The 25153-nt window shown below is 37.7% G+C and overlaps 1 protein-coding gene across 1 annotated transcript in view; it reads right to left on the bottom strand.

Moving 5' to 3' along the window:
• cdk4 (cyclin-dependent kinase 4) overlaps positions 1-14890 on the bottom strand; it is a 20488-nt gene extending 5598 nt beyond the window's left edge. Inside the window, exons 1-5 of the mRNA XM_038303519.1 lie at positions 14689-14890; positions 3162-3396; positions 2939-3074; positions 2663-2830; positions 311-420 (exon numbers count right to left, since the gene is read on the bottom strand). Coding sequence (XP_038159447.1) covers positions 311-420; positions 2663-2830; positions 2939-3074; positions 3162-3391 — 644 coding nt within the window. The 5' untranslated portion in view covers positions 3392-3396; positions 14689-14890. The remainder of the gene's footprint in view (positions 1-310; positions 421-2662; positions 2831-2938; positions 3075-3161; positions 3397-14688) is intronic.
• Between the last annotated feature and the right edge of the window lie 10263 nt (positions 14891-25153).

The raw sequence follows: 25153 nt of genomic DNA, 5'->3' as shown, positions 1-25153 counted from the left end.
TTTTACACAGAAAGCACAACTTGTTTTGTTATTTGACTGCCATTTAAAATTCGGACACAATATTAATGTGAAACAACTTTAAATAAATCATCTCCTATGATCAGGCCACACAGATGATCAGATGCTATGCAGTTTTCACAGGTGATCCAAATTTTCCATTTCTTTTTAGCAAGCCTGAGCAGCCTCTAAAATAAATGAGCTATGTTTTAAATGATCAAAAAAGAGGACAAACAGGTCCTTCTGAGATAAAAATGATGAACGATTAGATTCTACCAAACTAAAGAACACAATTAATTCACAGGTTACTCACATGCGTCGAAACATCTCAGCAAAGATGCAGCCGGTGCTCCAAATATCAACAGGGGTCGCATAAGAAGACTGCAGCAGGACTTCTGGAGGGCGGTACCACAGAGTCACTACCTAAAAGACATGGAGCCCAGAAACAATGAGCAGGACTGTTTCCACACTCACTCTGCTGGATATCCAAGCATGAACTACAAACGAGAAACTATTTAAATGCTCGACATTAAAGCTGTGATTTATAAGCAATGATTTTTGAAAGTGTAGCGCCAAATTCTTTACTTTGGAGGCATCTTTATTTTCTAATGTATACATATCACTTTTTACAAGAAAATCAGTTTTAATATTACACTGCCAATCATCGGCTGGTAGGTTTCCACATGTAAGCATGCTAAAATGCTGAGGGTTGCAGTTGATTGCAGCGCTACCTAGCAGAGCTGCTGATTTGGCTGTCAACTGTCATTTGTCATCATGTGAAAGAAACATGAGCAACATGTGACACTCGATTTGATTTGTTCCAGTAATCAGAGTAATGCACACATCAAACATCCTGTGTGATAGATATATATAGGAATGTAAATGTATTTTTTCCCCATATAGTTGAGTCGCAGGCCTCAACTCTAAGCTTAACGCTCTGCAGACAGAGACTGTTTAACCAACCCATCTGGAAATTTGATAGTATGTATAAATGTGATACATGCACATAGTTGCATGCAGGAATAAAATTCGAAAATGGGTGGGCTTTATTGTATTGTTTATCATTGTCGTGATACATTTCCACTCAAAACTATTTTGATTTATTGTCTAAACAATAACCAATTTTTAAAAAGTTAAGAGTGAATTTTTTTTTCTTTTGCTAATTAAATATATGTTTAATGTTCTTTATTGATCTAAATAACACTTCTTTATGTAAAAAGTATCTTAAAGAAGCATTTTTAAGTGTTTGTAAATTACCCAAAAACAACCTCAAATAATTAATGAAGTGTTTTTAATCACCAATTTAATCACTATCATGAAAGTACCAAAGAAATATGTGGAATAACATTTTAAAGCCGTTACAACCTACCCTAATCTATACAAGATACATTTTATCACAATTAACCTCTGTGTAGCATCTTTTTTTATTCCATAATTAAAACTATATAATTTAGCCAACTTTCCCCATAAACATTTATTAATAAATCCAAGAAAACTTAAATGTACAGCAGATGAAAGCAGCAGTAAATATTACATCTTTCTAGACCTCAAGACATGAAAGGAAGAGAAGAATTACTTTATTCTTATTATATGGACTACAATGAGATTAAAAGCCACCAATATTAGTGTAAAGGTAGAATAGAGAAATATTACCAATATATGAAATATATACATTGGAAACATGTGGACATTGGTGCAAAGTTCAGTTTCTTTAGAAATATTTGCTGTTTATTTTGATATAGCATAAATATACATTGCACATAAATGTATATATATACTGATAGACAATATCAGGGATTGGAACATTGCATATGGTTAAGGACTGCAGAAAGAAAAAATCAGAGCATGTCAGAGTTCAGAATGGTTAGAGCTTTTAGAAAAAAAGCTGTTCTTGATACTGTTTGTCCTCATCCTAATTTCCTTCTAACGCTTTGCTGGGGGCAATGGTTCAAACAGATCAGCGCCAAGGTGGGAGCAGTCTTTACTGATTGCATTGGGTCTGTTGAGGCAGCGGGACTCGTAAACGTCCACCAGAGAGGGGAGAGGGTGGACGATGATCTAGGTTGCTGGATCCACTAATGAATCAGCAAACAATTGCATGTATCGGCTGATATGGATACAAGAAAAAACAAGAACTAAAAACGCTAATGCTGTTTGTTTATTTTTGTTCAAACATCAGGCGGCTGATATATTGATCTGTCTCTAGTCAGTTTCCTGTCACACTTACCCTTTGATAACATATATTATAATGAAAGATATATGATCCTATAGTCGGTATACAGATGACCAAAACAGGCAGAGATCAAAGGTAGACATGTAGTACAAAAAGAGCATCTGAGGAGACGGTAATGAAACCAATAAGGTAAAACACAAACGGCAACAGGTCGTAGCTTCCTAACTGAGGTCTGTGATTTGGGGGCTGCAGACTAGGGTTGCCCCGCTTTCAAATGGGCTGGGGACACTTCCCAGCTATACATAATTATTGCAACACCCATGCTACAGAGACTGAATCTGGAGTACATCTAACTATGAGAAGGAAGGGTGAAATAAACCAAGCAGACAAGCTGAAGAAAAGAATGCAATCGTAGTCACAACTGAACATTACAAAAGGTTTGAAAACAAAACATATCTGTAAAGAAAAAGAAAGAGTGTAGGATCTGCTTACCACAGGAGTGAGAGCCATGTGGCAGCTGTAGATCTTGGCGAGGCCGAAGTCAGCCAGCTTCACCTGACCCTGGCTAGTCACTAGAATATTCTCAGGTTTCAGGTCTCTGTGCATCACATGGTTAGAGTGAAGAAACGCCAGGCCAGACAGCAATTGCCTCATTAAGTCCTGCAAAAATAACCAGGTCTTAGTGCAGTGCAAGTGAGAGGTGGGGATATTTTTTAAAGGGTTTTGAACTTTCAGTAAAGTTTAATTATGGTGTCTGGCAGTTCTCACTTTAATACGGTCAGCAGATAATCCAGGAGCTGGAGCTTTCGCTAAATACGTCTTCAGGTCTTGGTCCACATGCTCAAACACTAGGGTGACTTTCGTTTCCTGGTCCGACCTCTGAGTGGCGCATACGTCCATTAGCCTGATATACACAAAGAAGATATGTTTCCTATAAGAGCTGATTACAGTATTTACAAAAAACAACAGGATTATTCAGCAGCAGATTTACCTGACCACGTTGGGGTGATCAAACTGCTCCATCCGTTTCAAAAGAGCCACCTCTCTAACTGTGGACACCGGGAGGCCATTTTGGTCCGTCTGCACACGAACGTTCTTCAGAGCAACAAATTTCCCGCTCTCCGTATCGCGGGCCTTGTACACGGTCCCATAGGCACCCCCACCAATTTCTGCCACGGGCTCATACTGGACGCTGGTGCAGTTGGCCATCATCACGTTCATACAGACTGTAAGACAAAGGATCATTTAATATCAACAACCTGAAATAAAAATTCTGTTCATTAAAAAAAAAAAAAAAATTTTTTTGCTTTTCTTGGATGTGATCTGGAGGTAAAATTAGAATTCCAAGTTAACTGGAAAGTCTTCTGACTCCGGAAGACTGGTATCTCACCAAACCTGAAAGCTGCTGCGTATACAGAACATAGTAGGTGAATTTAATTTACCTTTTTCTAATACTTATTTCAAAATATTGCATCGGAAGAGTTTGATGGAAATGGCAAAATTCGAAAACTTAAAAAAAAAAAAAAAAAAATTTTTAAATAAGGTGATTTATTGCTTTTGCAAAAAAAGGATAAATTTAGAAAAAGGGAGGTGGAAATTCTTTTTTGAATCAGCTTTGACATAGCAAACCTTTACCTGACATGACTGATCAGCTGTTTTTGCTGTCAGCATCTTTCTGGATGTTCCCATTGTGCACGTAGACATGGCTGGAAGCAGCATTGCCATTACTAAGTGACATGTTGACGTAAGAACAACTTGATTAAAACCTTCCTCCATTACTGATCTGTGGTCAGAGAGGCTACATTGCAGCACCTACTTCCTGCTTATTGAGCCGTGACATGTTGACGGCAATGTATGACAAGATTAGGTTTTGCGGTGCTTGGTTAATTTGGTTTAATTTGCTTTTTCAATCCATAGGCGGAGTTTCACTGGTATTTCCAAGAGAAATAAACACAGGGAAGAGACATGCAGAGACATGCTGAAGCAGAAACATGAGTCCACATTCTAGGTCTTATTTACACTGTTTAATGGTGACAGGTATGCAGAATGCACTTTATTTGGTTCCATTTGTAAATATAAATACTGGATAAACTACTCAGGTTATCACCTAAACAGCACTGATTTAGCTGAACTGCATGGTGGAGCTGCCTTAACTTCTCTGCTGTGTGCCGAAAGCAAGGATTTGATGATTGATAAGTGGAGGACATCATGAAAATCAGCTGTAAAGAGACATACTATTAATAAGCATGGTAGATGGGGATGTATTTTGTGTGTTAATGCCCTTTATGGGGCCAAGTTCTTACATTCCTAAGAGAACAAGAACCACCCGTCTATTAACACAAATTACAATGTGAAGTCTCTCCAACTGCTGGTTGTTAGATTACACTAAAACAGAGAGATACATGATAATTGCATAAGCTGGTCAGTCTTTTATTGAGTTTTACATTTATCCTCATTGGGTTGCTAGGTTGCTGTTTTTTTACGAAGAAAAAAAGAAGGAAATGTTTGCTTATTGATACATCATAAGTCAATAAGATCAATCAGCTTTATATTTAGCAATTAATTGATCATTTGCATCCCAAATTGCTAAATATTTTAAAGGTACAAACTGCAAAGAAATACAACATTTTTATTAGTATTGTTAATAGTTGGAGTCCGTTCACAAGTTCACAACCAGAAACAACAACATGAACAATTGTGAAGTCAGCACCAGGTGAGAGTTAAGACTAATACACTTTAAAAAAAGAACAAAAATGTTTTACCATCCCAGTAGAAGAGATAAGCAATGTTTCCCGCCAAAGCACAAGGGGGAGCCTATTCGAGAACTCGCCAGAACTTCGGCGGATGGTCACGAGAACTTTGTTTTGGGAGAGACCTTGGCATCTTTATATAATTTATCTGAGGCATCGTACAATTGGTTGTACTTCCAAACCTCCTCGATTAATCTTTCGTCATAGTTGTCCATTGTAGTTGTTCCTCAGTCTTTAAAAATGCCGCACCCCGACACCTGATCGAGAAGGACAACCACACAGACAGCCGGAAAGGAATACCAAGGACCATCGCAGCTGCTTGTTGTCTGCGTACTTCCACTTGAGGTCTGCGTGGGTTTGTGACTGTCCGACATATAGTCAGGATTGTTTTGAGGTGCGCAATGACGGTTGCAGAACCGCTGCACAGAGACAGATTTGACGGTTGTAGAGGCTATGCATCAGAAGCATATATTGGTCTTTAGCCTTGATAGCCTCAGTCAGCTATCCTCAGTGCTCCTCCCCTCTCCTCTTGAGCTGCCTTCTTTCCCCAGCAGGCTCCTCCAACCTAACACTCTGGTTCCTTAACACCAGAAGAGCTGGTCTCTCTCAGCCGCTGTTCTCATACTGATTCCCCACTGTTTCTGTCAAAGTTCAGAATGCTGTCTCCTCTTCTACTATGACTAAAATAAACAAGTGTAGGAGAAAGAGAAAATCTTGATGAGATGACTGTGCTACTGCTTGGTTGGAAAGAAAACCAACAGCCACATGGCCCTTTCAGGAACCGGTTTGACACCCCTTTATTAAACCGCCTGCTACATAGAAAAATTTTTTTTTTTCTTGGAATCTCGATAAGGACTTTAATTTGTTTGCTTGCTATCAAAATACTGCACTACCTGAAGCGGCAGAGGCGTTTTTCTGAAATTTAAAGAGCATTAAAGCAGGAAAGACAGTGGGGGTGGGGGGGTAGTTTGAACACGTGATTCTTGGTGCTAGATGGGTGGGTCAGAGTATTTCAAAAATGTTGATGCTAGAGGTCACCGGACAATGTGCTAACTTGTTTTTGATGTCCAAGGGGTAACTGTAGCTCAAATGGGTCAGTGTTAAAACCAAGGTATGAGGAACAGCATCAGTGACTGAGAAATGGAGAAAACCCAGGAGCAAAAGGTCACACTAGTTTACAAACCAGTCGGCTTCAATTCCCACAGACCTAAAACCAGGTGGCAACACACTAGAAAAACGACCGCTGGTCTGGGTCTACTGTGTCCATCTTAATTCCCTTCCTTTCTTATGTCCTTTTTTTTCACTGTTATTACCATTAATAAATATTCTTCCCATCTTCCTGTTGTCTCGCTGTGCTCTTGCTGTGACACCCACATATTTTTGATAAAGCCGGTTACAGCATTATCAAAGCCTCTTCTTGCCGTTTGAGCAACAGTCATCTTCTTCCCTGGAGTTTTTTTCTACAATGCGATGATAGTGGCTAATTTATGAGCCAAATCACAAGATACCTGTAGATCTCTACATTCCCTCGCCATCAGGAGCTGCTGCTCGCTCTCCATGTTTTCCTTGATGATCTGAAATTGTATCCGCACGGGGGGAGTGGAAGCCCAAAATGGCGTAATTTCTCGCGGACGTGTCAAGCATAAACCAAGCGTAAGAATTTCAAGCAAACGTGGAATCATGGATCCAGCATTGTTTTACTTTAATGGTATGGGTAGGAGAATGCATAATTTCACAATGCTCAGTTAATCCTCAACTTCTTTCTTGGGGGTTAAAAGCTCATATGTGATTAGATGGAGAGAGAGACACAATGATGTTTAGCAAACAAATGTGGGTATTTCATCATTCAATTTTTGTCAAGGAGCAATATTTCCTCTGTCCAACCAGTTTAGTGGCGTTATGGCTCATTCTCACCCATTCATGCCCCATCCGCCTAGTCCAGGAGGACACAAGATGAATCCTGCATTAGTCAGCCTGCTTTACAATAAGTGATGCTTAAATAATAATAATGCTTAAAAAAAAAAGCCAACATACCTATGAATGTGAGACCCAAGGTTTGAACCTGTTGTTCAGAGCTTTGTATCTCACCTAATCACCGACAACAGTCATGCTGCTGCGTTAAAGAGTCACTGATAAAGACCAATCCACGTAACCAGTAACACCGAGCCTTTCAAGGGATCTTATCTTCTAACAAATTATGACCCAATGTGACACTGTGCAAAAAAAGGGATAAATTTATAAAACTTCAGCAGAAAATTTGCAGGAGACGTTCCAGGGGTGATTTGCTTCATTCTAAGATAACCGACTGCTTTCCATCACTCCCCTCTGCACAGCGATGCCATGTTCAGTCTTCAGGACATGAAGCACTGTGCAAACATGTTGAGCTATTGTGCTTATTATATTTCATTTATTTAGCTCCCAGGGAGCTGTACTAACTTGTAAGCACTGGTAGCCACCTAAGTATTTCAAGAGTTTTGAGATATATCTTTTTTTTTTGGCTTCTTTTTACTTTGTTTCTTTTTCCCTCTTCTTTTTCTGTGGAGTCCTGCAGTTTCTACATGTTTCAAAACATTTCCAGCCTCAATATTTCAGGCCTTTATTTCCATTTTAAAGTTTGAAACCAAAAAACTAAAAAAAAAAAACCTCAGTGGAGTTTTGGATTTTGCATGACAGGTCAGCAAAAAAATATCTAAATCACAGGAGAGAGAAATAAAGGATATTAAGGGATAGAGGAAAGGGTGAATTGAGAGAAGGGAAGGATGTAGGACATGACAAAGAAGACAAGGACATAGGGAATCAAAGAAGGGCCCAAGGAAGGAGCAAGGGCAAGAAAGGTGGAATAAAAGAAAGAAGGACACAGGGAAGGGTAAACAGTAGGACTGCAACTAATGATTATTTTGCTAATAGATTAATCTGTCAGTTGTTTTTCTGATTAATCGATTAATAATCGGATAGCCAAATGTTCCTTAGGAAGACTTTTTACAAAGATAAAACGGGTGAAATTTCCACTTGAGATAGAGCATATTGACAATTATTATTGTTTTTAATCTTAAATGTAAAATTTGTATAGGTTTTTACAATCTCGGTATAATTGCTGCTCTAAGTGGGTCGCTCCATCAGATAATGGCATGTTTTAGAGTCTCTATACAGTTAACGATTAATCGATTACTGAATTAGTTGCCGATTATTTCAATAATCGATTAATCACAATAAATCCGACCAAGTAAACAGAAAAAAAAAATGTGTGGTTAAATCCTAATACATCGTTTTTTTTACTTCCTCCTTGTGTTCTCAGCTCCTATCCCTTTACCTTTTGCGGGATTGGGACAACAGCTTTCCAGAAAACTAAACAGTTACAAGAAACCAATGAAAAGTATCTCCTGGTGGCAGATAGGAATGCCAGGAGGTCTCTATGCTAAATGAACCAGCAATAGAAAGCATCATGCTTCCTTTTTCTATCCCACTCCTTATTGCCAGCACTATTTGGAAAGCACTTAATCACTGTAACCACTAACACACTTCAGCTTTGGCTAAACAGACCTTACAATCTGAACTATTCAGAAGCAGCAAGAGTTGAAGGAGATGATGAAGATAATGAAGAAAAGACGGACATTGGATAAAAGGAAGGAATGGAACGAGAAACAAACAAGGAAGATTAGGAATAACAGTCATGAGTGCTTCTGAAAGAACATAAAGAGAGGAAGGACTGAACAATGGACACGAGAAGACAAACAATCAGAAAGAAGGAATGATATAAAGGAAAGAACAATCCAAGAATAACATTTAGACAATGACAAACTCTGGAAAAGCAAATATTTTCTGTACTTATCGAGGGATTAAAACCACCACAATTAAATGAAGTAGACTGTATAGGACTGAAAGCTGCTCTGATGCAGCTCTTTAATTTTTCATAGAACAGATTTTGCAGCTTAGAATAATGACGGTACAGATATTGGACAAATACAACCTCCAAACAAATCTTACATGCTTTAATTACTCTTTTGTAGTGTGAAATATTAGCATACTTGATCAAGTAACAATACTCGAACAGAGAAAAATAATCAAGACCAACTGCTATGAGAACAACTGACCCATTTACAATTAACCAGTAAGTTACATAGAGTAAAAAGAACTGGATAGAAGTGGAGTGTTCCCTCCAGCATGCTAATATTGGAAGTTTTAGATGCCAGGTGACATATTTTTTTGGTTGATGTTGAATCGTTTTCTGGTATCATTGCTGTATCGGGACATCCATAGTAGGAACCCTGTCCTTCTTCCTGAATGATGTTACTGCACAGTGTATAAACTTTAAAATATTAGTTAGCAGTCACACAAAAATTGAGATGTACAGCTCCAAATTAAAAATGTATAACAGGTAAAAAATATGAAAAAAGTCACATTATGCCCAAATAATTCATAACAGGTTTACAAGGACAAGGAAACCAAAAACAGTCCAACATCAAACTAAACATCAATCAAAAGAATGACCTCCAGGAACCCAGATCCATCGACCAGGATCAAGACCACAGCAAAAACAGGCAGGCTCGTCCGACTAAAGACCGCCCCCTCAAAACAAAAACCCAGTGCCAGTTAAATTTTGAAACGGTCTGTGTTTCAGAACCACAAGAACATGCAAGGATTTTTATTATGCATATTTGCATGCTAAAGATAATATCTGGAAACCACAAAGTAAACTCTTGGGTTCACAGGAAGACAAACTTAGTGAGGACACCACATATCTTCCTCTTACGCAAGGAAAGTCGTGTCAGACTTGTCTTCAGTGCAGATTCAGACTGAATTCCTGTTTCTCTGCAAAATGCTAAAAAGGCATAAATCCCCCTGCAGTTAAGCCCTGAGCATATTTGTTTCCCTTAAATGTCTGAAGCCAACTATTCTTCCTGCTCTGAGGCGATATTAGTGTCCAGTAATGACACAGAATTTGTGAAGGAGCTCAACATGATGGCGATAGATATGCATATTAAAGATATTGTTCTGATGCAATGTCAAGGATTTTTGCTATTGGTGTTAAGCAGAGTTTGAACATTTTCCAGCATGCCGTTCAAAAGTCCCACCCCTTTTCCACCGTTTTATACTTTGTGACATGTTAATCTCAATTTCTATCAGAAATCAGGTTTCTGGGTTGAACCAATGTAACTGAAAATCAAAATTTTACAGGGTAATGAATAGTTGTGAACTCAACTGAAAGTGAGAAAAAGACGAGACCTGAAAGCATCTCCGTTTGAAAAAACTATGTTTTGGTGATTTTAGTTTCTTTTTGTTGCTGTGGGGGCAGTCCCTGGTACACCTCAGGCATCCCCCCCAGAAGTGATGTCTGGGCAGAGGGAAGTCTGGGCTCCTTCTGCAGAGACTGCTGCCCTTATGACCCAGTGCCCTAATGAAGCAGAAGAAGTTTGATGCATTAAATAATTTGAAAACTTTATTGTCAGATAATCTCTCATGACAAACCGTTTTTAATAATTGGGCAACGAGCTCCACAATGTAGAAAGCTACCATCATGACCATTTTACAGCTTTCTCAATTTATACCTAAAAGGTATAGAGGAGGATGTTCTTTTTTCGGGTGGATCATCAAAGTGGTCCTCCTAATTGTCAATTATTCTGGTGATATCTTTACGTAAGGACGCCCTACGTGCCACTGAGCGACTTGCCCACGACGGTCAGGACCCGGACCTCACAATTCCTGATTTGGACGTGGTCGTAAGGCTGATCGCTCCTCGTAACCCCCTGTACAAGACTCATGACGCACAATCACGCTGAAAGTCTGGCCGATGGAAAGATTCTTGCACAACTGGAAAATCACCCTGAAAATCACAGTGTACACCTGGCTTTACCAGTGGCGAGTCGGCCATAGTGGAAAAATTGCAAATCTTCTTTTGGAAAGCAAGCTTGTAGGAGCAATTAAAACAGTAACTTTTAAACGGAGCGTGCACGTGGAGCAATGGGCTTGTGCACTTTTATGCGTTTAATAGGTGTTCCCTCTCAGCAGCGAGTACAGGCTGGTGCATGTTTTGTTTTTTTTATGTGGAGAGAACTTCAGACCCAAAGTACATTCAGGAAAATAGGTTAAAAGCTTATACCCCTTTCCCACGGGCAAAAAAAAAACATGTTCCAAACCAGGAACTCGGCAAGTGACCCGGGTTAAAATCGCCTTCTAACATTCAGCTCTGATTGGCGTACAGAAGGAACATCAGAAATTTACGTGATACCATTGAGTGCAATGTACAGACGTCAACACGCTGCATGGGTCGCCTCTGATCTAACAAGCTGAAACAACTCTGTTTACATTTATTAAAGATGGTGCAGCTCTGGTAAGAGAGATTCAGAGGGACAAAAGAACGAAATGATAAAGAACACCTACTACTAACTGGCTCCCTTTCATGCTTCTCTACATTGTTTACTTCCCTGATTTCTGTCACATTGGTGACATCATCAAGTTAATCCAGCGTGATTGCGTCACCAGACATGCAGCAGTGGTTGGGCCACATCCCATGCGACTTGCATGCAAGCGGGGAATCAGACCCAGCTTTTTTTGCCAATGGGAAGGTAGCTAAATGCCGATTGTTAGGTCAACCCATGTTTGAAAAATCCCACATTAATGAAGTGATATTAGAGGCAAAGAGGCTTCATAAATGCATCAGCGGTGAACTACTGAGGTGTCATCTGCTCCTCAAACCATGTTTTAGATGTAAAGGGTCAGATAAAAATGCTATTGTAGAGAAACAGTTTAAAATATTTCAGATATTCTTTTAAAAAAACATAGAAAAAATGTTTCTAAAGAAATGCTGCAGTTAGTAGAAATTTCTAATTGTAACTATGAATTTGAGGTAAAATTTTTTTGAAAGCTTCTGATTACTGATCGTTGAAAGTAAACACTTTACAGTTCATTTGAATACTACATTTTATTTTGTTTCTGGACACTCCCTAGATGTTAAATGGAATAAAATTAAGGAAATTAATGTTGATAATAAAATAGTTATATCCTGTTACTACTGAAATTTTTAAAGAAAGGAAGCCAATAAACATTTGCATAGTGAAATGCTTTGTTATGAAAAACTCAGCGGGATATTGAAGCACTACAGAATCGTTTGGTCCCGTTTTCTAAAAAAGGTAAAGGTGTGTCAGAAATAGCTTGATCAGGTGATAATATTCTCTTCAGTGTTATTAGTTTAACTGTAAGCTGGTAACAGTATAAATGGTTAACAAAAAAACCTCAACAAAATGAGAACAATAACGATCTTAAACTAACTTAACTGGCTGAAGCAAAGGCTTACAGAGAGGAGAAATAACATGATCTTAATGCATTTCCTGAGGCAAATACTAAAAGATATGCAGCTTATATTTACTAGCATAAAACACAATCTTTTAAAGATGTTTAAACATAAATACTGCTCCCTGCATCATCGTCTGCCTTGGTTGTTGTTTTTCTTGTCGTTTCTTCATAGAAAGACCCAGAATAGTGACTTTTGTCGGGTATTATTGGCGTTTAGGTCGGATGAATGCGACCTTGCCGTTCAGACACAGATCGCATTTGAAAAGATAAGATTCGTATCGGATTACGGACCACATTGCCAAGTGGCATCGGTGGCGTTGCAAAAAATCGGATCTATGTTGCCATGAAGACCACCATGAAAAGATCAGATCCAGGTCGCAGGTTGGCCAAAATATCGGATTTGGTTCACTTCAGGCTGCGGTGTGAACGTAGCCTAAAACGATTCCACTTAAAGGAGAAGTTCGGTTTTTAACACTTTTAGCCCATTTTCTGTAGTGTCCAGGATGAAATCGAATGATCGACACCAAAATTTTGACAATTGCTCCTGTCTCTGCTTTTTGGCTCATTTAGAATCACCCCCTGGCTGCTTCAGAACGGCTTCCATTGTGCATGTCCGATAATGTCCTTAAAACAACCTTAAACGTTCTTTTTTTTTAATATGCTACTCACCGGGTCGTCAGCGCTGTTCAATGACGTTCCAAAAAAAGTTTCGTAAAGAAAAAACGTTCCTGTAGTGTTTTATTTAGCATTTTGTAAATCCCATTGAGTTCTGTTGGAATAGTCAATATTCCGCTGCCACCGGAAACGGAAATGGGGCCTGTTTACACAGTTGTAGTCTTTTCGCTTCACTGTGTACTCCGACGTCGAGAATCAAGAATCCACCTTTCGTATTCCATTTTCAGAGTTTTTTAAAGTGTTTAACAGAGACGTTAGCACCTCGACGTCGGAGTACACAGAGTGAAGCGAAAAGACTACAACTGTGTAAACAGGCCCCATTTCCGTTTCCGGTGGCAGGGGAATATTGACTATTCCAACAGAACTCAATGGGATTTACAAAATGCTAAATAAAACACTACAGGAACGTTTTTTCTTCACGAAACTTTTTTTGGAACGTCATTGAACATTGCGACCCGGTGAGTAGCATATTTTAAAAAAAGAACGTTTAAGGTTGTTTTAAGGACATTATCGGACATGCTCTATGGTAGCCATTCTAAAGCAGCCAGGGGTTGATTCTAAATGAGCCAAAAAGCAGAGACAGGACCAATTGTCAAAATTTTGGTGTCGATCATTCGATTTCATCCTGGACACTACAGAAAATGGGCTAAAAGTGTTAAAAACCGAACTTCTCCTTTAAGGAGTTCTGGATAGAGCATATTGACAGATGGAAAAAAAAAATTTCTCATCTTAAATGCAAAATGTTTATATTTTATTTTACAATTTTTCATTTAATTACTGCTTTAAGTGGGTCGCTCTGTCAGCTAAAGGCATATTTAACAATCTCTATACTCCACTTAAAGATTAATCGATTACTAAACTAGTTGACGATTATTTCAATTATCAATTTATCACGATTAATCGTCTCAGCCCTAGAAAGAGCGAAGTCATATGAGACGTAAGTTGATTTTTGTATGATTTGGTGGAAACAGGCATTCATACATTACTGTAGAGCAGCTTGGTTTAAATGGTAAGTAAAATCACTGTCAACACAAATGGAGCATGGAATAAAAAAAAAAGTAAATAATAATAAACTACAATGGATAATGACCCATCTTTTATCATAATAGCAGGAAGAATAATCTAATTTTCTATTAGTAAATATATGCATATCAAATTTGGGAGATAACCAGTAAATTACACTTTAAGCTCAGAGGCCAACTCATGTTAAGAATAGATCAATAAAAGCTACTTTTGAGTAAAATCAAAGAACATAAAACAATTGTTTAGTTTTCTCTCCTCGTTTATCTGCTTTCTGTGGGGATGTTCATGACTTCTACCTTGAAAACACCTCCAGGTTTCCTGTTGCTGAGCTCAGATCAGATTAGCAGCAACATCTGGAAGTTTTCACCCAGCTGATTACCAAAGCTGCAGCTGCTGATCACAGCGAGGCAGGACAGCAGCGGTATTGATCCTCCGATAGACGGAAGCTGTTTCACAGAGTTTCCTGGCAAATGAGAAGCAGGCCCCGGAGTGACGCTGTGGGGCCAGAGGGGCGGCCGCAGGCAGCGTGGGCTCCGCTGGGCCAGTGCAGACACGTGGTGCTGCTCCATGGCGCTCCTTTGTTAATTAATCTGAAGAAAAGTGAAGCAACAGCAGGCCGCGCACACTTTCACCTGAAACATGTGGCCTGACGTGGCGAAGCAAAGAGCCGCTCAGCCTTGCAGACAGAGGAGGCAGAGCACCGACTGAAACTTTTATTCCCCCGCAGAATAACCCCCCCTGCTGCACTGACACACATAATGACCCGGAGACAGAACTTACCGAGCGGTTCTCCTTCAGCTCAGGGAGCGGGACATACTCCGGGCTCTGCCACGTATTGATCTGGAAGAGGAGCGGGTGAGCTGGGCAGGTGGGCTCCAGGTTCCTCTGCTGATCAGAGGCCAACCGACCGATATGTTTCAGCCCCTCCACCGCTGCTCTCTATCGCTGCTCTTCGCTTTGCTTCTGGCAACTCAGCGTGGAGGCGGAGCCAAACACAAGGAGGAAAAAAGTTTCAAGTTGAGCTTCGATATCTCTCAAAAACAAAAAGGGGAAAACAAAGAAATATTTTTTTAATTTCCCCTTTCTACGGAGGACGATTAGGGCCACTAAAGAAAGATAGTTAAAGTTGCATAACAGTATAATATGAGAAAAAAGTCAGAATTCGGAATTTAATCTCAGAATTCTGACTTTTTTTTACTCAGAATTCTAACTTTTTAATCTCAGAATTCTGACTTTTTTTCTCAGAATTCTGACTTTTTTTTCTCAGAATTCTAACTTTATTCTCAGAATTCTGTCTTTTTTCACACAATTCCAACTTTTTTTCCTCAGAATTCTAACTTTAATCTCAGAATTCTGCCTGTTTTTCTCAGAATTCTACCTTTTTTTCTCAGAATTCTGACTTGAATCTCAGAATTCTGACTTTAATCACAGAAGTTTGATTTTAACCTCAGAATTCTGACAGAATTTTAAGAAAAAAGTCAGAATTCTGAGGTTAAAGTCAGAATTGCAAGAAAAAAAGTTGTAAATCAGAATTCTGAGATTAAAGTCAGAATTCTTACTTTTTTCTCATATACGGAAAAATTTTTTAAAATCAGTTAACTTTTTTTATTTTTTCAGTGGCCCTAATCCTCTTCCGTACCTTTACCCTTACTTAAAAGGTAAAAATATACAGTATGGCGTGTAGTTTAAGATTCAGAGGTCATCAGGATCATGTTGATTATCATAGATTCAATGTCTCAAGACATGCTAGACGCAAACTAACAGGTTTGACCTTCAAAGCCATCATTTTAACTTGCAGTCTTTCAAATGAAATACATGCATTTGACCAACTTTTGAAAATGCAACTTTGATTTTTGTCATCAAGAAACAATAAGAAACAAAGTCGTCATTACATTTAAGATCCTAATATGAGATTTCAAAGCATAACTATGAGACACAAGGCCATAGTTCCAATTTAATTTATAAATGATTAAGGATAAAAAGGAGGGGGGAAAAAAGGAAAAAAAATAATTAATGGCAAAAAATTATACTTCCACATCCATGCTTCAAAGATTAGGTTGTTTTATTATTATTTTTTTTCTGAAATGATTTATTTGGTTTATTTGCTTTGTTGTAAATATCCATCTGTCTGTTCTGCTTCCCTCCCCTTGATGAAGTGAATCTGCTGCTGTGTCTACAATGAACTCTGTTATAATTGTATTTTAATGTATTTTTATTACATCACTGTGTGTGAGCAAGCCAAAGCAAATTTATGCCATCATTTTGTAGACGATACATTTTCTTTTCTATTTTTTCCATTATAAAAAAAATACTTCCTCTGTTCTAGTCTCATTACAATTTAGTTTCAGATTCGTCCATCCAGTGGCAGTTCTAGATCAAATTTACCAGGACCAGTGTTTTTTTAAAGGGAACAGAAAAAAAGTACCGGTAAAAGAAAACAGGGAAAGAGTGGATTGTTTAGCTTTGAAGTTAGCCACAAAGCCAAGGTTCCAGACTCCTACTTCACATTTCCTATTAAAAACAGCATAAATACAGCTTGCATTCTAGAGAATTTCTCTTATTTAAAATACAGATTATTTGTGTCTATTTTATGTTGAAGGAATCTCAACTCAGCTTCAAGAAGGCACCTTTAATTATTAACAAGGCTGCAGAAGATGATGTCCAAACATAGGGAAAATAGTCTGTGAATGGTAAATGTGTTGTTTTTTTTATTTAGTAAAATACCCCTCAGTGTTAATTGTTGTCCTATAAATGTGTTGTTGGTTTTCAAAGCGTCTGCAGCTTCTGCCCCACCACTCATATGATCACTGAAATACATGAATGGAAGACTTGTGGTTTTCTATAAATAATCTCCCAGTTGGACAGTCTTAGTTTAAGTGCTCTGTGTCCTCACAAATCCATTAGTCTTTTGGAGCTTTTATGGTTCCTTCTCCAGTCATGGCTCATGCATCTGAGCTCCTGCTGCATGCTGGAGGGCAGAACAGAAGACAATGTGAAGGACCCTTTGAGACTGTAGTACAGTAGACCTTTCCCACAGTATTTTAACTTGTGAAAGGAAGCGACCAGTTATCAATAACAGCTCTGTCTGCCATGTGGCCCCTTTATTCAGTGTTTAAAAACATAACCGGCATATAAACCCTCAGGTGTGTTTTATTGAGAGGGATTTCTCAATAAATCTCTTCTCTTCTCCTCTTTTTTATTATTGAAATATCCAATAGAGAACCACATCACCAATAAAGCAGGCTATTCCTCCCAATTCCACAGTGAAATATTTTACATATTTCTAAGGTGAAAAGAGCTGAAATATGGCTGCTGTTTGACCTAAAGAGCCATGCCTTTTAATAAAAATGTTACTTCAGGTTTCGTGAGGAAATATTTGCAATACTAAATATTAATTATTAACATTTCTGAATGTTTAATAAAATATCAAAGGGTAGCTTTGAAGCAATATATTGGTTTTTGATTTCATGTTTGTAGCGCAATGCATTGGAACCCTGCACTGCCAATTGTATATTTTCCCAATTGAGTAGTTTATGTGAAAACCCTTTATTAAAAAAACTCACTTCTTTTAAAAACTCTTCACATACTTTGTTAAAAATTGTGAAATGTGAAAACATTTTGTACCTACCTCGGATGGACCAGCACCTCAACAGTTGATGACTTGATAGAAAATCAGCCGGATTTCCTTAGGTTAAAAACTTTTAACTAATCTGACTGCATAATATGATTAAATTGTCTCTGTAGAATGTCTTAAAATAACATGTGTTGGAAACTGGCACTACAAAAATAAACTGAATAGAATTGAGTTATTATGGATAGAAATTAAACTGGAACATTGTTTTTTCCAAATAAACAATATCAACATTCACAGTGAAGAGAAGAGTTAGGACACAATATTCTCTGTTAGCTGGCATTGCCCCCTCTGGCTGAAATAACTTGAGAGATACTTCTATTCATCTACAACTCTTTGAATTCCATGCGGAGCATATAGAGAGGGATCTTTTTACAGTATTTGCCGAAATCCAGAAGTATGCTTATTCTCTTATCTTTTATTTTCAAACTACCCTCAGGAATGTCTGTTTTGATTAGGTCTGATGACAGAAGTATGTCGACAATGTGTCTGATGAACCATATCTGAATTTATTTCTTCATATGATCTTGGGCCTTTATTTTATCATCCATCCATCCATCCATCCATCCATCCATCCATCCATCCATCCATCCATCCATCCATCCATCCTATCCGGGGTCGGGTCATGAGGGTAGCAGCTTCAATAGGGTGGCCCCGATGTCCATCCCCCGAGGCAGCTCCTCCAGGGGAACCCCAATGCGCTCCCAGGCCAGCCAGGAAATGTAGTCCCTCCAGTGTGTCCTGGGTCTTCCTCTGGGTCTTCTCTCGATTGGACGTGCCTGGAACACCCCAGCAGGGGGACGTCCAAGAGACATCCTACCCAAATGCCTCTATGTCACTGCAATTAACTTTTCTCTTTTTATTCTCATTTAATTATCTTTCCAGTGTGATATGCTATATAAATACATTTACCTTGCTATTGGTTGTGATTTTGTGCTGATGAAATACATTGCATTGATGTAAATTGCTGACTGAACAGAAGAGACATTTTTATTGAGGATTATTGATTCCAAGATATCACTTCTTCCTTCATTTCTCTAATGCTGAGCTTTGGAGATGATTTTTTAATTCCCTCAGCATTCTGCTCAATGCATGTAGAGGCAAGATTAATATGGGTCCTCATTCAACTTAATGCCCAGTGGCTGATAGAATTAGGCCTCTCTGTCACATTATAATGTGTTTTTATACAAGAAAAACAGAAAATCTTAGTTTTCTAATTATAAATGTATGGAACACTTTCTGATCAACCTTAAACCTAAATAATAATAAAATAAAATAATGTTAAAAGATAACATCACATTTGTTGCAATTATGGTAGTAAGTTTGAATTACCATGAAAATAATTAGAGTGATTTAAATCATGCATGATATATATGATGCTAAATTAATACTGGAAATAGAAGGAAAGCTATGAAAGTGTCTTTCTCATGTATTAGCAGAACAGAGATGTTTTAGATGTCTATGTTTTATCTATGCTAGATTACAGACTATTTAACTGGAAAACATATAGAAAGGTGATTCTGTTAAAAATGAATGACTTATTTTAGTTGTGAGAAGAGGAAACCATTTAACACTGTTATAAAACTGCCTGTCATAGCGTCTCCCTCTGGACTGCTGCTATTGCTGCAGCAGAGGTTCATTAGAGCCAGCAGGGCCCACAGATCAATAATTAACAGCACCTCGGATTAAAGCTCACATCAGTGGTTTCTGGGTGTCCACTGCAGTCATATCTCACTATCATTCTGACTCCATCACTGCAGAAGAACACCAAGATGAAGGGAGGAGAAACACAATTCAAGCTTTTACTCTAATTAATTAACCTGAAAGGAACATTTTAATGCTAAGCACCATGGCAACATTAGAAATAACTGGCAATCCCACCGAGCTCTACTAGTGAGAATTGAGAGCAACATTAAACAGCTTAACCTTCATGATGCCATGCATTTTAATTGTTTCACTGTTGAATGTTTTGAATATTCTGTATTTAAAGGGGAAAACTGTTTTTTTTTTTTTTTTTTTTTACATTGCCCCTTGATTTTACATTATTACATCATGTTCTACTCACCCATATGAAGCTTGTGTCATTTGGAGCTGTTCTGATGATATTCAATTTTGTAATATCCAAGTAACGTCTGATGAGCAGTTTAGTTTGTGCCTTCAAGTCGTTGCACATAGGAAGACTAGGAAGACATTATTTGGATATAACCTAACGGAATATCTTTAGAACAGCTTTAAATGACACAAAACTCATATGGGGGAGTAGAACATGATGTAATAACATAAAATCAAGAAACCAATGTAAAAAAAATGGTGTTTCCCTTTAAGATAAGTAAAATTGTTTACTGACACATGCAAACTGTTTCTGCTGATGGTGCTCTTCACAGCAGACTAACCGCCCCTGGATCTTCTGTTGTCTTACTGACTGTCCACACCTCCCTCTTCACACTCCTTCTTTCCTATCTGTTCTTTATTTGACAGATTGGAACAATGTGTCATCATTGACCACAGCTAGAAAAAAAAGTTCAGTTTTGAATGGCTCCTCTTTTTCTGTTTTTTTGTTGTTTTTTGTTCTTTCTGCATTTAATAAAGTCACGGTCAGAAGTTTGTGAATGTCCATAAATATTTTAAGCCTTTTTAGACTTTATTTGACAAGTTTCTATAGGTGCCCTGCCACAGAATGGCGACCTGTCCAGGTGTGCCCTGCCTCTCGCCTGTAGACTGCCGGAGATAGGCACCGACCCCAACGTGATCCTGACAAGGACTGAGCGGGAGAAAATGGATGGATGGATGTTTCTATTGGACACTGAAGAAGGACTATTGAGTTTCTGTTGTCTTTCTTTTCTGTTTCCATAGAAAGTATTCCTGGCACAGTTATACTGTTAATCTGCATCCCTCTCTCAGATAGAGTCTAAGATGAAATTATTGCTGCCAACTGTGTGCCTTTTTCTCTTCAATCTTATGAAAAGTACGCCAGGTTCACTGGTTCTATACCTACCTTCTGTCCTTTCAACCTTCATTTGGTTCAAGCAGTTAGTCTCTCAAGGTGATTGTAAACCTTGTAAAGGTTTCATCTGATTTAAATTGAGTTTTTCATCACAGCATGTAGAAATTGCTGCAAAGTCATTAACATAATGCAGTGAGCTGGGCGTGCCCAAAACCCCTACATATTTACAATATTAAAGAACCAGAATTCTGTAGAAGTGATCAGATGTGAATGTAGTTGTTTTGTGGCGATTCAATAGATTTGAACTGAAATTAATCCAAACCAGGTTGTTTCTAACTGGATGTGGTTTTCGTTTGGTTGTCGGCGGTAAAATAGTAAATGGTCTGTTTTTGTATAGTGCTTCATTAAGTCCAAGGATGCCTAAAGCTCTATGCAATACAGCAAAAACTATGCTGTAATAACTCTGCATTTGATAAAGCAGATAAAGGTTACTTCACAATACAATCAGATGACAATTTTAGAAAGTAGGGTTTACAAATCTATATTCTTTAGGGCTTTTTGAACATTTTGTACTGCATACGGTGCAACAGTAAAAATTGCAACAGTGTACTTTGGTGCTTCTGAATTAGGTTTCCCAGATGTAGAGTTAGTAGAATCAAACAAGGAGTCAAAAGTGATAAATGCTCATTTAAAAAAAATTTAAATCATGGCCTTATCTCCAATAATAATTAGATGTTTCACACACAAAAAGTGACTTCATGACTTTCCAAAACTTCCTGGCATCATAACATTTTTTTAGAGGTGGCAGACAAATAATATTCAGAATTTTTTTTTTATAATATCCAATAGTTCAGAGAAGCACAACCTCTTCTCTATTCCCCGTTATAGGGGCATGTTTACAAATATTAAAAAAAAAAAAAAAGAAAAACTGTTATAATGGCCAATGCTGGCCCCTCTTCTGGGATTAACTCAATTCTGCTCCAATCAAAATTATAATTACCGTATGAAAAAATCCCCTGCTGATCTAAAGAAAAAAAAATGTTATTCCTCTTAGAGATGACTCATGGCTGTGACTTAGGGACCTTGGTATTTATTTAAATTAAGACACAATAGCCCTTTATTTTATTATTTATGAAAGTAGGCAGACAGGAAAGGAGATTGGAGACAGGGGGAAGACATACAACGGAAGTCTGGCTGGCGATGGCTGTGGCAAGGACCAAAGCCTCTGTACACAGGCTGCATGCTCAACCCCTACACCACTGCCTCGCGCTGGACCTTGGTATTAATTAAAACAGAATCAATGAAGTAGTCACTTAAATTCCTAAGTAAAAACGGGTGAAAATATGTTAGAAACATTGGTAACAATTAGGTTGATAAGACTCGACGAAATCTAAAACATGTTACACTTGGTCGAGTGGATTGCAGATTCACAAAAAGATTTTTAATCCTCTTTTTTTTTGTCTGGATAAGAGTTGAGACAAAGATTATAAATATTGTCAAAATGAGGTTCTTTGTAATTTCCAAGTTTAGACCTGCAAGCTCCTACCGCTTACAGGCTCATGGAAATATAGTTTAAATACAAAGATTGCCTCTTTCATTTGGTGGGTCAGTGTGATAGACATATCCATCAGTTTTACTGATTGTGTCCATTTTGTTAAAGAAGGTTTCAGATATGTTCGTATTCATTAAATGAACCCACATTTGAACCAAATCCATTTTGACAACAGGCTACAAATATTAAAACAATGGCTTAAAATCTGTTGGTGATAAACGATTTTGAAGCTCAGGGTTGTCTTCTGGCATTAGAATCAAAGTCTTGTGATAAATGACCTGGAAATTGTGCAACATCATCCGTAAGTAGTGTTCAGCCAAAAAAAACAAAAAAACTTGTTATACTCACAAAATTGGGTGATCAATTTATTGCTGCTTTGTGCAAAGATAATACAAAAAGCATAGTAAGAAAAAAATGTTGGACTTGGCTAGTGAGATAATTAGATAATTTGCCAGGAGCCAAAGCTGCAACCTAAGCCTGGGTCCTGGGTCTGTTGGTTAACTAGTTGTTTCTAATCAAAAAAATTAACAACCAAATGGGTAGTGTTGGAAAGTTGGCATCCTGGAATCGCTGCTAGATCAGGCATCCTCAATTCTAGCCCTTGGGGGCCAGTTCTCTGCACCTTTTAGACGAGTCTATCTGAGATAAATAGTCAGGTCCTTAGCACGACTCCAAATAACCTGTCTGCATACTGAGGAGGTAATTAAGCCTTTTGATTCAGTTCTGTGAAAATAGAGACATGTTAAAAAGGAGAAGCACACCAGAGCTCGAGGGGAGGAGTTGTGGAAGGTAGCACTCTGGATCCAGCAGACCCCTGACCCTATAAAGCTGCTCGTCGCTCCATTAGAAATGTGTTATAAATAAAGGACAAATTTCAATTTAATGTATAACTGTAATGGAAAAAATGATGATTAAATTGTGCTTTTGCTAATTATAAATGTCTGGATTTTAAAGCAGACAAAATTTTAAGAATTCACATTGCATATTTGGTCCAAAATTACCACCGTGCATCCTGTTTCTCCACATGAATAATCAACAACGCTCCTCCCTCTGCTTATTAATGGAAAAGAAGAAATAGCATAATATTTAAAATGTGCATTTTTTAAATCTTTAAATTCCTCCTTAAATGCGCCCTTTTACATACTACAATTTAAATACTGTCATTCACCCCATAAAGTGCGCTTTTTACATAGCGTTCCTTTTGTCGATTATGTCTTAAGTAAAAACTAAAGGTACTGTAAATCATTACAGAAATTATAATCTTACTCAGATCAGAGAAGTTGCTTAGAGTTCCAGAAGGCAGCTGCTAACACACCGGGCTCAAATCTCATGAAATGGCATTGAATCACAGTTAGAAAAGCATTTTATACAACTCCAGTGTGCCACAGACTCACACATCATCAAGAATAATCCTTACATTTCTGTAGACAAACTTGGCAATAGTAGTCAGTAAAATATCTGTGGTTTTAAGTTTGTAAAAGTGTGTATGTATCACTGTTTTAAATTTTTTTTTTTAAACTCTTAAAAAATTAAGCAACATTACGTGAATTGTTTAATTAAAGCAGACATTTTCTGAAATGGTTCCTTATTTAAGAATTGTTTCTTTTTCAGTGTCTATATTCTATTAATCTTTTTAGTATTCAGTTAACTGTCTTTTAGTGTGTTTTGATGTGTCCTGCAGAATTTCAGCCCACATACACATTGAAAATGAGATATTGAACTTAACACGGATTAACTCCAGTTGAATAAAATAAACAAACAAAGATTTTAAAAATTGCATGCTTCCATTTGAAAATAGGAGTTTCCACCACAGAGGACAGTCCAGTGCCTTTTCCTTATACTCTTGAATTGGGCTTTGCTTCACAATTCTCTCAAGATTGGTTATCTCTGTTTGTGCAAGTTTTTATACCACACTTTTTCCTCCACCTCAACTTTCCATTAACTTTCCATTTCCATCCGTTTCAAGTAGTTTTACTTAGACAAGCTTGTTTTAAACAAATACGTACAGTTGAGGCACACTTTCTTCTTTTTTGCAATGAAGACTTGTTGGATTAATGTTGTTATCCATCTGCTGAGTCTGCCCTGTCATTTGGCAGCTGAGAGAAAATACAGTAAACAGTATACAGCTTTTTAACCTATCTATACATATCATACACATCAGGCATACATATCATTTTGTAAGTTTTATAACTTTAAGAATATTAAATCTGTTTTTATGATCATGGGTAATGTGGACCAGTTACTCAGTACTTGATATCTATTTTACCAGAAATTTTTTTCACTCTAAAAATATGATGAAGTAGTGCTACTTTTACTTAAAAAAATGTGGTTGTTCTATGCACCTCTTCAAAACATTTACATAATATTATCATGAATTTAAATGCCTTAACTTGTGTGACTTCAGGTGCTTATTTCCAGGTACTTAGAGATTCACTTCCATACAGAAAGCCTATATTCTTATCTTCAGCTACCACAGTATACATGTCAGATTAAACAGTACTGCTTATACTTTAGCGATGGTACCAAGGTGTTACTTTATTGTATCTCTTATGCTATATCCATTAGTTGTGCTGTTCTTTTCACATCTCTTTGCAGGTGATGAAGCAGACTGAAGATGTTTTATTGTTATCTCCCTTTAATCTCCTCTCTCTTTAATCTTTTCTCCTTTTTTCTGTTTTTCCTTTCCTGTTCTACTTACATTGCAGTGTCCATATAATCTGTAAAACTCCCTGCATAATTATAATAAAGCAATTTATATGCATAAAACAAGCAGAACACTATGGCAATAGCCCTACTGCTCCACTTGTGAAAGCAAAATCTGTTGGGCTCTTTTTTGGCATCAAGATAATTATTCTTATTGCAACATACACTGTTAGGGAAAAAAATGGGTGATCTATCCACCTCTGCAAAACATTTACATAATTTTAGAATACATTTAAATGCTTTGATATGTACAACTTGTGCGTTTTTAAATATATTTTATGAGAATTGCATTTTTTTTTTCTCTTGGGGATGAGATAGTCCCAATGCTGGGTTAACCCTTGGTACGGATTGCTCCGCTAATGTATCCGATCAGCGGTTAAATGAACACGTGGCGCACACGTCACGTGAATATCAG

This window comes from Cyprinodon tularosa, unplaced genomic scaffold, assembly GCF_016077235.1.
Source record: "Cyprinodon tularosa strain WSP-4 unplaced genomic scaffold, ASM1607723v1 ctg512, whole genome shotgun sequence".
Classification (NCBI taxonomy): Eukaryota; Metazoa; Chordata; class Actinopteri; order Cyprinodontiformes; family Cyprinodontidae; genus Cyprinodon; species Cyprinodon tularosa.
Note: the sequence above shows the minus strand (reverse complement) of the source record. Positions and strands in the feature narration are given on the sequence as shown.